Genomic DNA, 13,490 nt, shown 5'->3' with positions numbered 1-13,490 from the left:
CGTTGGAACTTGCGACCTCAGGAAGCGGAATCTTCCGTCGGTAAAACGGTGAATGGGGCATGGTGTACGTATGCTTCATCTCGGTGCCAAGGCAACAGTTGATCAATATCCGCCAGAGTTCGAGATATCATCATGGCAGTCGGAAGTTTGGACGCGAGGCGGCGAGTCGGCTGCACAGTTCTAAGAGGGCCCACTGATTATCGTTCTCAGAAGGGAAAGAAAGGAGAGATCTCCATCCCCGAAACTGAAGGACATATCGCTTATCAATTGCAAGGACTCGATGATGTCGACCATGGAAAGCAACGCTTCACTGATGCTGCCAGATGGTTTTGGCCTTTAATATCTGTCTAGTAAGACATTCAGTGTGTGTGCATCTGTGCATCCCATGGTAATAGGTTAGCATCTGAAGATTGCTATCTGGATTCTGCCCGCGAAGTATAGGGACAATTGGCCGTTAGAAGTCACTGTTTGGCGGTTGCGTTCTCCGGATTCCGCAGGGTTGTGATTATCAAGCTCTCGTCGAGTCTCATCAAAGGTACGCAGATGAATCCTTCTCACTGAGAGGCCGGATGCTGTGAGAACGCCATCAAACAACAACGATGGCGTAAGGCCCTAGCTCTCAGGATGATCAGATCGCTGCTGCATGCTCCACTGGACAGGGACTCTGGCGGAGACACTATGGCACAAGTGCCCGGTGGGCGCGGGTAACTGAGCGCTTGGCTCCAGCCTGCTTGCGTAATGCTCCCAGCCAAATAAGTCGGTGTCGAGATGCTAATATGCAGATCGATATTCTTCGTTCGCCTTCTTGTTGTCAATTTGATACAGTACGATCAATCCTGCGCCTATGGGCTTGCCGTCTCGGCTGAGTCCCTCGGGCTTGGAAGCATTGTGCTCAACTACCATAAAAACCTGGAGGCGAATTTAGAGTCCAGATTCGAGGCCTTCCAAAAGCCCTGGAGGTGCCAAAAAGAGCCTTGCAGTGGAAAAGGGGCGATAGAGCCACTATGTGGGTACGTACCCCAATTGATGCTCGCCTGAGCTTCGCCAGAATTGCCACGAGCCTCCCAGACGATGATGATGGCTTTGACAACTTTGGCACGACCCACGCACCACAAGAGGAAGTGAAACAGATTTCGACAGAAAAAATCGACAATTATTTTGTCTCATGCTCAGGCTCACAGCGAGTGCTTGGGGCAGAACTGCGCTCACCTAGCCTGGGATTCTCGAGAACATGCACAGCAACTTGGGGGTGTACATAGTGTAAGACCATCAGCACGTTTCTTTCCTGGCCATCGCTTTTGAGCTTCGCCAGGGCAGAAGGCGAGACTGGTATCAGAAGGGAACAGATTCACAGCATACGGAGTACACTGAAACGCGAGACACATCATCGACTCCGCGAATCCCAGTCCAGATCTCGAAACGGCCCTCGGACCAGGCTTTGAGCGAGTTTCTAAAATCTAATAATAATATTCGACTCTCCAGGGTGGGCAGAAACTAGCGGCTTGATTGAGCAACCACAGCTGGAGCATCGTTGGTTCCGGAGCAGTTCTCTGGGATTACCGCTGGTTACCGGAAGGGTCGTCGTACGCAAACCTTCAAGTGGCATTCCCCAAAGTCAGTGTCTGCTGTTTTCCGGCCACTCGTGCTGTCTTGAGCATATCAATTCATCATCTGCAGCCACCTGCTCTGAATTTCTTCTTTTCTCTGGTTGTGCGGATCCCGACCCTCTTTGCTTTTCAAATTCTTCTTCTAATTTTCCATCCCCCCGTCCTTCAGCTTCAGAGGTCCCGATCTCCAACCCGATAATCCACCACCGACCTGAAGGCTCCCCTAAACCCACCCGTGCCGCGCATTCGTCCAACGAACGCAGATTATTCCCAGGTTGTGGTCTTGCCCCCTCCAAGCCCCCCCGGGCCCGTCTGCAGCAGCTCCCTCTTCAACTGAACTTCCCTCCCCTTCTCCTCAACTGGCCAGGCCAAAATTCCTTGTACAGTCTCTTCTCCTGCTTTCTGTCTTTTCGTCCAACTCTTGACTCACGCTCGTTAGCCCTCTTTTGACGCCCTCGGCTCTGCCTCTGTTGTAACGCCTTTTTCCCTTTCTCTCGCATTTTATTCTTAGACCTTCCCCCTGGCCTCCTCGCAGTTCAGCCAAAGCAGCCTTTCACGGCCGCGACCATTCGATTTCCAACGCTTCCTATCGGATCAAGCCCGCACGTTCAACATGAGCTCTGAAGAGAAAGTGAGAACCTCTGGAGAGGTCTCTCGTTCCGAGCCCACTCTGCCAACCGTCAACCCTGCGGTCGAGAAGTCGGAGCCTCCGAAGCCTACCTTCCACCCTGCGGTCTACGTTGCGTGAGTCGAAACCGAGTCCAAGATGTCGAAAACTGTCGCGCTAATACTTTGAATCCTCAGTACCTGGATTACTCTCAGCTCCAGCGTTATCTTGTTCAACAAGCACATCCTTGATTACGCTAATTTCCGTAAGTCAATTCTCCTAAAACAAGAGAAGGAGAGAGAAAAAAAACAAGCTGACTTGCACTCTCTTAGGATTCCCTATCATCCTTACGACATGGCACTTGGCTTTTGCGACTTTCATGACCCAGCTCCTCGCTCGCACTACTACCCTTCTCGATGGCCGAAAGACCGTTAAAATGACTGGCCGTGTTTACCTCCGCGCAATCGTCCCCATCGGTCTCTTCTTCAGTTTGAGCTTGATTTGCGGAAATGTCACATACTTGTATCTCAGTGTGGCATTCATCCAAATGCTTAAGGTGCGGATCTCGATTCCTCCCGACTTATGGTACACTTGTTAACGTGCTATTTCAGGCCACCACCCCCGTTGCTGTTCTTCTTGCCACATGGGCAATGGGCATGGCTCCTGTAAACCTCAAGGTTCTCACCAACGTCGGTATCATCGTTCTCGGTGTCGTTATCGCTTCTTTCGGCGAAATCAAGTTTGTTTTCATCGGTTTCGTTTTCCAGATCGGCGGCATCATCTTCGAGGCTACTCGCTTGGTGATGGTCCAGCGTCTGCTCAGCTCTGCTGAATACAAAATGGACCCCCTAGTCTCTCTTTACTACTTCGCCCCCGTCTGCGCTGTGATGAACGGTGTTACCGCCCTTTTCCTTGAGGTTCCTACCCTTACGATGGACCACATCTACAATGTCGGCCTTTGGACTCTCTTGGCCAATGCTGTCGTTGCTTTCCTATTGAACGTTTCGGTTGTCTTCCTGGTAAGTAATCGCGCGGTATTTGTTGCTATGCAGTATAGCTGACAGTCGGACACAGATCGGAAAGACTTCCTCTTTGGTTATGACCCTCTGCGGTGTTCTCAAGGATATCCTTCTCGTCGTCGCCTCCATGATGATCTGGAACACCCCTGTCACTGCCCTTCAGTTCTTCGGTTACTCGGTTGCTTTGGTCGGTCTCGTTTACTACAAGCTCGGCGGAGACAAGATCCGGGAATACACCAGCCAAGCCAACCGTGCTTGGGCCGAATACGGTGCCACTCACCCCGCCCAGCGCCGCTTCGTGATCATCGGTGCCGCCCTCCTCAGCTTCTTCCTGTTCATCGGATCCATGGCACCCAGCTATGCTCCAGACTCTGTGGCTAGCGTGAAGGGCATGCTCGGCGGAGCCACGGCTGGTAATGCTTAAGCTATTGCTCGATGGGTACTGTCCATGAGTGTTGCCGTCTTTGCCCCCTTGATTTGGGAAGCGATGACAGCGCTATGAACTAGGTGTGTATGTTCCGGCGAGGCTAAGATGTTGAACGACAAAATTTCTCTTTCTCCCAGTTCTACTTTTCTTCTACAATGGCCCTTATAGATTTTTATGGCCACCTTACTTTCTCGAGGCTTTAATACCCTTCGAACGGGGCGGTTTTTTCTTTTTTTTTCATGAGTCGGAGCGCCGCTAGGGGCGGCCTCATGCAGGGAATGCAGCCTGTGCCTAGTGAACGCATAACGCCTTGTTGTCTGTCTGATGCGACCGAGCACCAGGCTCCGGAAGGACGTTTCTTTTCACTCTTCATGCCATATTTATCAACTTGGTTACGCGGTCGGATCCCACGGGATCGTCTTGTTGTGTTTGTCTCTGATTTGGCTCAATGAACATCTGTCATGTTAGCTTGTATGAGGATCTGGTGTCGGATATCGTTTTCCTCATCTGTGCAGTCCTCCATACCAACCTTTATTGTTCTTTTGTGTCACTATAGCTCGTGTATCAGCAGAAAAAAATAGAATTCAGGTTCATCGATTCATTCAGCCGTTCTACTTGGCCTCAGGCATGATCCCAGCTGACTCGCAGGAACAGAGTCCACCGGCCAATGTCCAATCATTCTCTCAGAGAAGTTCCCGACCTGTCTCATCAAAACTAGCCAATTGCCATGGGTAGTGGCGCTGAAGGGGCTCCAGAGTGGGACTGACGCGTGGACCGGTCTTTGCAGTCCAGCAAATCAGCCAAGTTGAAAGTATGCAGCCCCATCTCGAAACACCAATCATTCAAGATTCCTTGCAGGGCGATCTGAGTCCTGTCGGTCGATCGCGCGTATTGTATGGTATGGTATGTGGACTCCGGGCGTTGCAGGGGAAACAGCAAATTCAACGGGCTGGGTTCGGTAAAGACTGGTAATGAGACAGTAACCGCTGCACTCCGCTTCTGCAGCATGAAAATGAAGCTCGAGCGAGGTCCGTCAATGCAGGCCTTCCCTCGTCCGCATCCGTCAGTCAGCCTCTTCCTCGCGCGGCTCCTCTTTTAGCACCACCTCTCTTCTTGTTCTTTTCTTCCTCTTCTCCTCTTCTCCTCTTCACCTTCCGCAGCCGTGCATCTGTGGTTCCACAATCTCCTCACTTCGTCACTCCTCTTCCCATTCTCCCTGCCGGCCTTTACCTACTTCAGCTTCACCTTGCCGTCTCTTTTACCTCATCTCCTTCGTCTTTCACCCTTCCTCTCGACTTTGTATCCTCGCTCTCGTCAGCTTGGATTTCGAGACGTACAGGTTATTCTTACCTTGTTATCTAGCTCACTTGACTAAGTAGATCGGAATTCATCGCGTGCCTTTCGCATCTGACCGCGTTCGACTATCGCCGTACGACTACGTATCCTCCGATTCATAATGTGTCCGATGCTCCTCAGCTCGCTACGTGACGGTCCAACAATGATCCTTTCCCCTCCCCAGGACCATGACTTCTTTCAATTCCCTCATCAGCCGAAGCTGGATGCTGCTCCCTCCGGTGCTCCCTTCGCCAACACCTTTGGCTCTCATTCATTTTCATCCGGAGTGAATTCGTCCAGAGCTCCGTCCTTCACCGGCCTCGCAACTAGCAGCAAACCTTCGCGCAAGCGCTCGCGTGATGACGTCGCTGCCGAGGATTTCATTACGGAACGAGCTCCCAAGCTCTCACCTCCTGTTCCCGCACGCAAGGAAGAGCAGATTTACGGAGAAGGCATGACCCTGATCAACCCTCGAACAGGAATGGCACTTTCGGCAGAGAGCCAAACCGGGACCTGGTACGAAGAAAGAATGGAAACTGCCATGGCCTCCGCGCCGGCTGTTTCATCACAAACGCATGCCTCATCCCACGCGAGCCGCAAATTCCAGCGCTTGGATCCTTCTGCCCCGGGCCTAGACGATATTGCCTCTTCTAGGATTCAACGGCATCTCCAAGAGAACGACGGCGAAGATAACCGCCGGCCCCTCAATAACCCTGCTAGCTCGAACCCTTTCTCGCCGGAGGAACCTTTGGTGGATGATGCCACTCGTCTTCTTGGAATTAGCTGGCAACGCGTCCCAGCCAGCAATGACCCTGACATGGCAGCTGCCTTGCGTGGTTGGAAGAGGGTTATCGACCGACAGTTTTCGCGACACCTAGTGGATGCTGAAATCCTCGTGAAGAACCGTGCTCTAGGCGCCTACCTCGTTTCCGCGCGGCCAATTATACCCTTGAGTGGTCCTGCACAAATGCCCGCCTTTTACCTTTTCAAGGAAGACCTCTCTCAAGGCCAACTTGTGGCTTCATCCTGGGACTCTTGCATGCGCAACCTCCAGTCGACTCCGATCTCGTTCGAGGGCACCGAGGTTCTCAATGCGTCGGACAGACCATGCAACTCAGTTACTACACAGAACCACAACCTGCTAGCAACGAGCGGCGCTGAACCGGGGCTTCCACTCCTGCAGACTCTCTGCGCCCTGCCAGTTTCTACTGGTGTCGGAATGAACGGCGGCATGGGGTCAGGGATGGGGATGGACATTGACGTATAAAACCGCTTAAACGCAAAGTTCGACCGGACACCGCCGCCTCGTCTTTTTTCCTTGTCAATCCATCAAACGACCGCGATCTCTCGCATCGAGAGAGGACGAAAGCGACAGCCGTTTCGCGAATTCCCCGGCGTGACTCCTTTCTTTACTGATCTCAACATTGCCAGTTTTTTTTTCGCTCTCGAAATCTTCTCTGAAAGATATCGAAAAATGTTTGTGAATCTCTTTTCCTCTACTCTCTCTTATTTTTCTTCTTGTATTTTCGCCATTGTTATCTTCCACATTGCGTTTCTGGGCTTGATTATAGGGATTTGGCGTTGTGTCATGGATGACTGGACGGTGCAAGGGATGGGATCGAATGGTTTCGCTTTCTGAATTTTTGCGTGTTTTCTCTTATTGCTTTGATAGCTGTACCCTATCTCGCCCTGATATCCTCTCGTATTGCTGCGTCATCACAACAGCACAGAGCAACTCAAAGATTGAATAAGAATAAGAATGGAATAAGAATTGAGCTCTGAGTGCCTCCCACTGCATGGTCTCATCAATATTGGAATCTTCCGTGTGCTTCTATAGTTGGACAGGTTCTACCCGTGGCTACACGTAGGGCTTCTTATAGTAGAAGTACCCTGTCAAATTAGGCGGACCGATACTCAACTCACCGAGTCTTCGAGCTCTTGAAGAAGCTTCATCTCAGTTAACACGGCCTTTTCCCCCTAGTATATATTATATTATTCTCTCGCATTCTAACTACTATTTCGCCCCCGTTCGTAACCGACTAGCTAGCACAATCCAACTCACTCATCTCCCGAACCTGAACAGGCTGAACCAACGCAACAAAAGAACGCACTTGTACACAGACCTCCCCCATCCACAACTGATCGTAACTACCTACAGACTACACCACCAATCCATACACTTTCTTCCCGAGTCCAGATAAATCGGAATAGAACAGCTATCCGACACTATATCCACCTCTTCCTCTACCAAGCTCACCTTCACCCTCACCCTTGACGACATAGATGTTCGCCAAGATGTCTCAGCGCCATCGGAGATATCAGCTGTACGCAAGCGCATCACATCGCATACGCCTTATTCTCCCAAGTTTGCGTCGCAGGCGTCTTGACCTCAGTCGGTGACTCGTTCTCGGTGCCACTATTTGCGGGGCTCGGAGTGCCGCCCTTGGCGCCTTTGGTCATGAAGAGCGAGTCGATTTCTTCGAGGCTGAGGTTTGCAGTCTCGGGGTAGTAGAAGTAGAGGATCTGTGCGTCGTAAGTGTAAGTCCTCTGAGGATGTATGTGGTTGGGGTGGGCTGGGTATTGGTTGAGTCATGTGGGTATGTGGGTATGTGGGCATGGGTGATGTAAATGCTCCGCGGTGGTTGGAGCGGAGGAGCAGACAGAAAGCGAAAATAGAAAAGATAGGAAGGTACCGGCAAGAAAGACAAATTCAAGCACATGAAGATAAGGTATCCCTTCCACTCGAGATCAGTGATGAGGGTTGGACCAATCATGGCGACGAAGAAATTCCACAGCCAGTTTGCCGAAATTCCAATGGCGTTGCTTCGGGGAAAAGAACGAGATAAAGTTAGTTTAGTTCGAATACGTAGTTGCCCCAGTTGTACAGATCATACTGTGCTGGAGCAAGGGGTGAGGAATGTCGGAGGAATTTTGCTATCTACTTACCCTTTTGTCCGGACGTGCATGGGGAGTAACTCTGGGCCGTATACCCAGGGCACGCAGTTGGTGGAGGCTCCGAAGATGAGCATGAAGAGGAAGAAGAAGGCGACTGAGGCGCATCCAGCTGTCTTCTCTTGGTGAGTCCCTTGAGTATGCAAGTTAGCGTTTTCGGTCGAACGTTCGGACAATTAGGGTTGAGGGCTGGCCAACCTTTGAACGAGAGAAGAATGGAGATCATCATCATGCAGATGAAAAGTCCAAAAGAGCCCCACATCATTGGCTTCTTGCGGCCAAGGCGATCGGAGTAGAAAGTTGGATAGAATGATCCTGATTGCAGGCTTACTTAGTTCATCGTTGGAGGCTGGAGACACATGCTTGGTGGAGGACTTACCGATCACGAACATCACCTGGATCACACCTCCAAGCAAGAGGCTAGTTTTGGGATCTAGACCCACATTCACCTCCAGGACTAGGGTTGGTCAGTGAGATCTAAATCGAGATCTTGAAGTTGGTGCATTTACCTGTTGTGACGTAGGTCTGGATATATCAGTCAAACCCCGTTGGACAACCGAGGGGAGCAGGGCCACTTACAACAATGATGTTGACACCTCCCATCTGGTTGATGAATTGCAGCCCATATGCAAGCAGGACTCGCCTGCCTGTCTGGATCTCATCCTTCTTGAACAACTGGGACCACTTGTATTCACCGCGGAGGTTCTCAAGTTCGAGGGCTCTGAAAATGCCCTCGGCATCGTTGACGACCTTTGGGTCATTCGATGGCCGGTCATAAAAGTCACAAAGAACTTGCACCGCTTCACCATTCCGGCCTTTGCGGCATAACCATCGAGGGCTTTCTGGCAGTCTTTAAGCGCGCCCAGCCTCCTTGTTAGCTGCGCTTCGTTTGACGACCGGCATGTGAAAGCTGGACTCACCCAACAACAAGAATGGTAACCACAATGATGAATAGCACCTGGAAAGCAATAGGCAACCGCCAAGCGATAGATCCAGGGGCAAAGCTCATTCCGTAGTCGAACCAGTAAGCCCCCGAGATGCCAACTCCGACAGCAAGAGGCTGGCTGCAGACATACATTCCTCGATTCCTGGCTTCGCACAGTTCAGATTGGTACACCGGCACGATCGAGGTCATAATGCCGGTACCAATCCCGCTGATAAAGCGAGACACAAGCATCTGAGCCCTGGAATAAGCACATGCTTGTGGAAACGCCCCAACCTAACCCAAGAAGGCATGTTATCAGCAGGCTGGCTACTTCCTAAACAGTAGAAAGGGAGAACTCACGGTCAGGAAAGCCATTGCTAGCCACATCGACTTCCGAAACCCGAGGCGGTCGCTTGTCAGAAACGCCACTGCTGCACCTGCCAAACAACCTATGTTGTAGATGCCGACTATCATCCCCAGGATGGCGGAGTTCGGATAGTCAACGATCCGGAGAAAATCTCCATTCCCAAGGATACCTGCAAAGGCCCCTTGATTGTAACCTAGACTCGGTAGTATGACAGATTAGCCTGGTTCATCAGGTGGTGTCGCAGGTCTCCCACCGAACAAGACGAATGATACCAGGCAAGTGAACAGAATGGCCATACGGAGGCCCAGCCCCCTGCCGTACATCTCGAGCTTCATAAAAGCTGGTGAGAAGAGCAAAGTGCACAGTATCAGGGATGGTCCGTTGGAAAGCAACCGGCCAATTTGAAACTCAGGGGGAGAAAGAAGAGAGTGTTGTATATGTGCAGCTCTCAAGTTTGCCTATTAAAACTGAAAACATAGGGCTTATAAAGAGGAGCATAAGGATCTGCAGCGTATACAGCAATGATTCATGGAATTCGTTGCCCATATGAATCACTCTCTTCAGCGGAGATTAAAAAAGCGCCGTACCTTGGCCTTGCTAACTTTGGATGTCCTTCATACCAGCTTTCGCGGATAACCCGGGAAATTTCATCATGACCAACGAGAGTAAAGAAGGAGGCAGAGTCAGCCGATGCTCTTGACGCCCTGTTTCTGCATTCTGTGAAGCGGGACACTGTCCCTGCACATTCCTCGATAGAGTACCGCATAGGCTTAGGAGGCGCCTGAGCACTTGCAAAACTTGGAAACCAGTAGCTTCTGCAGGCGCTGGGACCAGCTCTCGGTCACGATGTGAGTGCCCAAAGACTCGAGCGTGAGACATGATTCGGGCCTATATACTTGTTAGGGTTATATTGACTTGTGAGACTCAAAGTTTCGGAAGCCTGAAGACATCGTGAACTGCCCCGCTGCCTTGGCAGTGCCAGGTTACATTCGCGGAATAGGTCTGGTCTGACAGAAGTAGTACGTAGGCAAAAAAAGGACCATGCGTATCCAAGCTGGGTTTAGCTTCCCAGGAGAGCAGGGTGAACGGACCAAGGTTCGAGATCCAGCTGTTTGGGAGATCAACAGCTGTCAGATTGCCGAAGCTAAATCCAGAGGAAAATCAGGCGTTGCTTGGTACTCTGCCCAGGGATATGAATGTCAGAATGCGTTTAGGAGTTGATCAGACGTAAAGCTGATAAAGGAGCTTGAAAATGATATTCGCGGTTGTTGGCGTGTGCCCTTCTATGTCACATGTCGAACCTATTCACTATCATAATCGCTGCCTTCATCATAATAGTCGTACTGGCCAGAAAACGCAGCCTCCACCATATCGGCATCATCATCTTCCCCTTCCTCGTCATCATAGTCGTCGGCCTCATCATCGGGGTCAGCTGGCCCTTGCGCAGAATCAGTGGGATTTTTCTGCTCAGCGTTCTGAGCGGAAATTTTGCGTTCCCTCGGGGATTCGGCCGGTATAGGTGCTGCGGGGGCAGGAAGGGAAGTTCCAGCAGGTTTTGTCGGCGTGGATGTAGTCCCGAGGAACCTTGTGCGCTTCGTCGCCTCAGGGTCAACACTGGCGCTGCGCCGAGAAATCACGCTTTGGCTGCGGCTTCGGATGTGACTTCCAGCATCCCCTTTCACCTTGCTGTCTTCAGAACCTTCCTCTTCACCAAATAGTGTCTCTAGAAGGCGATAGTTGATCTTCTTACTGAAACCCCTTCGTTCCAGCATCCGACGGGTAGCTTCGGCTGGAGTTGAGGCCCGGGTACTTCTCCCATCCTTGTCTTCTCCTTCTCCTTCACCTTCGAGATACCGTACATCGCCAAGCCTGCCCTTACGACGCTTTCGCGGCTTACGGTCGCCAGGAGGGGCATCGGCTTCTTCCAGTGCCCTTTTTAGTGCCTTGGCTTGCTGTATGCGTAGATAGTCTTTGTTTTCGTGTACCCAAATGCGCTCCTTGATTTCGACCTCAGCAGCAGATAACAGGCAGTTGGAAACTTCGGGGTCTGACTCAAATTCTGCTTCATCAATCTCGGGATCATCTGATATGGCTTTTCTTGGTTGAGGGGTTGACCCGTCCTCAATGCTTTCGATCATGTTAGAGCCCTTGGTCAAATATCCAGACATCTCTTCTTCTAGGGCCTCTTCAGAAGCTACCTGTTCTGGAGATGGCGAGGGCAGCTTTTTGCGACCGCCCTTAGGTCGATTTCGCGATGCGGTTGCTTCAGACTCGTCTGGTTCAGCCATAGAGGCAGCTTGGTTATCCTTGTCTGCTTGTATCAACGCCGGGTCGATGGGAAGGCTTGGAATGGCGAATCCGTCTGCATCAATTCGCCTTGGCTGGCTAGGCTCTGGCTCTTCTTCGGATAAATCCCCCTCAATCTCAGCGGCAGTTTCTGCGACTTTGGACTTCACGCTCCGCGCTGGCTTTCTTCCTTCCCTTGCTCGGGTGAAGGAAGGCGGGTCATGACTATTTTCCAACTGCACAGAGCGGAATTGATCAACAGTCAACTCGCCGCTTTCTGTAGAGCTGAATTCGTTTAGGCGCTGGCTAATTGTGATTTCCGTGACCTTGACAACATAAACTACTTCGCGAACAGTACGGCGAAAGTTGTTCATTCGTGCCGCAAGGATCAGAGCAGCTCCGCAGATACCTGCAGGACGTCGACCGGTTGTCATCCAATCGCGGTTCATGCGCTGCACAATCTTCACAGCTTCACTCGCTACCAGCATGGTAGAGGAACCAAATTCAAGCTGCTTAGCAAACCTATAGATTAAACTCTCTGGGTCTATGGGATTCATTAAGAAGACGTTCCCGCCCAGACGGAGCTCATCTAGAAGCGCTTTATACGTGCGACCTAATTTGAAGACGTTTATCTAAACAGCTGTCAGTATACTTTGCTCGTTTCGCCTAGCCGATGTACACTCACCATCAGGACGTCTGCAAAATCAATCAACATTACTGTATTTCCATCCTGCCGCCGGCAAGCGATGTATAGGCAAACAGCGGCCACCGTCTTCGTCCGACGACCTTGAATAAAGTTTAGCCCCACAGCAAGTTTGAAGACTTGACCGGCAGCCTTAGAGGCACTCTCCGGTATAGTAAGAGCACGGGCTAGTTGATTTATATATCTATTTCCTATTTTTTGTCAGCACAGCCTACCAAGTGGTTGGGGAAAAAGACATTATGTACATACCGTTCTGTTCTGTGATTTCTCTACTCTCCATAGTACCACCGCGTTGGAATCCGGGGCCAAAGCTACGAACGTGGGTCTGATCTTCACCAACAAAGGCTCCTTGAACGACAGCAGCACCAGACGCAGTCTCGCCGAAAGTGACCTCGGAGACAATGTTGGCTTCGCTGACGACAGTACCACACCCTGAACAGACCTTCTGGCCATCGTCCTCAATGATATGAGGCGCAGGACAACCCGGGTTGGGGCATGTTGTTGTCTTTGGGTGAGTAGTCGGCCTTGCGGGTTGAGGGCGTGAAACTGGCTGAGGGCGTTTGATAGCCGTTGCCCCGGGGGTTTTTATACTGGCTAAGCGCCCAATAGGCGGTTTGGGGCCAGTCCTTGGAGGGATGGGACGCATCCCAGGTCGCGCAGACATGGTGGTTTCTAGTGTAGGCGTCGATATACTATAGTTTGTCCAACCTCTATGGTGCTCGCATGAGTCAAACTATGTCGAGAAAGAAGAAAAATTCGCTATTGCGTCATTTCAAGACATGGGCGAGGGAGTAGCAGATGAAGGCATGCAGATCCAATGCTGGATCTATAGAGATGGAAAGAGCGATGGGTGATTAGATAAGCGGAGGATTTTTTGATCAGTGAGGAATAATGATGAGTGGATCAACGATCACCGCGTGTGAAATGAGCCGAGGAGAGAGAGCGCGAGCAGTAAGCGCATTCGTACTTTGCCAGCTGTGGTTGTGGAAGCCTTTGGAAGCTGATGTATGGCGATGGAGTGGACGAGATGCAGGAAGAGTCAAGAGAAGCAGCGCGAGAAAAATGGGTGACGCGCGACGTGAAAAGTGAAGGGCGAACGCGAAGTTTTCGTCGGTGGTGGAGTGGACAAGTCACGTGCGTAGATAGGTAGCTTTTGGCCATCGCAGGTTCGAATCGGCGTCCTCCCAAGTTCTTTTACATTGTCTGAAACCACATATATGTTCATCTATTGGAAATATAACCTCGGTACTTAAATGCTTGCA

The 13,490-nt window shown here is 51.1% G+C and overlaps 4 protein-coding genes across 4 annotated transcripts; 3 read left to right on the top strand and 1 right to left on the bottom strand.

Annotated features, from left to right (window-relative positions):
- Nucleotides 1-2,220: 2,220 nt before the first annotated feature.
- On the top strand, nucleotides 2,221-3,657 carry glfB (UDP-galactofuranose transporter; the record flags this gene model as incomplete). The annotated part of the gene is made up of 5 exons (XM_071045285.1): nucleotides 2,221-2,351; nucleotides 2,412-2,479; nucleotides 2,547-2,770; nucleotides 2,826-3,233; nucleotides 3,289-3,657. The coding sequence occupies 5 exons, from the start codon at nucleotides 2,221-2,223 to the stop codon at nucleotides 3,655-3,657; spliced, it is 1,200 nt and encodes a 399-aa protein (XP_070900546.1).
- A 1,056-nt stretch (nucleotides 3,658-4,713) lies between these two features.
- BJX68DRAFT_234654 (uncharacterized protein) lies at nucleotides 4,714-6,810 on the top strand. Its single transcript, XM_071039780.1, has one exon. The coding sequence runs from the start codon at nucleotides 5,117-5,119 to the stop codon at nucleotides 6,260-6,262; it is 1,146 nt and encodes a 381-aa protein (XP_070900544.1). The 5' UTR covers nucleotides 4,714-5,116; the 3' UTR covers nucleotides 6,263-6,810.
- On the top strand, nucleotides 6,366-6,672 carry BJX68DRAFT_57628 (uncharacterized protein). Its single transcript, XM_071049430.1, has one exon. The coding sequence runs from the start codon at nucleotides 6,470-6,472 to the stop codon at nucleotides 6,632-6,634; it is 165 nt and encodes a 54-aa protein (XP_070900545.1). The 5' UTR covers nucleotides 6,366-6,469; the 3' UTR covers nucleotides 6,635-6,672.
- A 522-nt stretch (nucleotides 6,811-7,332) lies between the features above and the next one.
- On the bottom strand, nucleotides 7,333-12,892 carry BJX68DRAFT_254490 (transcription factor TFIIIB subunit BRF1; the record flags this gene model as incomplete). The annotated part of the gene is made up of 12 exons (XM_071042892.1): nucleotides 7,333-7,518; nucleotides 7,689-7,818; nucleotides 7,942-8,080; nucleotides 8,146-8,262; nucleotides 8,327-8,404; nucleotides 8,523-8,797; nucleotides 8,868-9,166; nucleotides 9,233-9,432; nucleotides 10,903-11,051; nucleotides 11,094-12,157; nucleotides 12,211-12,419; nucleotides 12,478-12,892. The coding sequence occupies 12 exons, from the start codon at nucleotides 12,890-12,892 to the stop codon at nucleotides 7,333-7,335; spliced, it is 3,261 nt and encodes a 1,086-aa protein (XP_070900543.1).
- Nucleotides 12,893-13,490: the final 598 nt, after the last annotated feature.

Source organism: Aspergillus pseudodeflectus, assembly GCF_044049435.1.
Source record: "Aspergillus pseudodeflectus strain CBS 756.74 chromosome Unknown BJX68scaffold_15, whole genome shotgun sequence".
NCBI lineage: Eukaryota > Fungi > Ascomycota > Eurotiomycetes > Eurotiales > Aspergillaceae > Aspergillus > Aspergillus pseudodeflectus.
The sequence above is the reverse complement of the archived record's forward strand: the minus strand, read 5'-3'. Positions and strand labels throughout refer to the sequence as shown.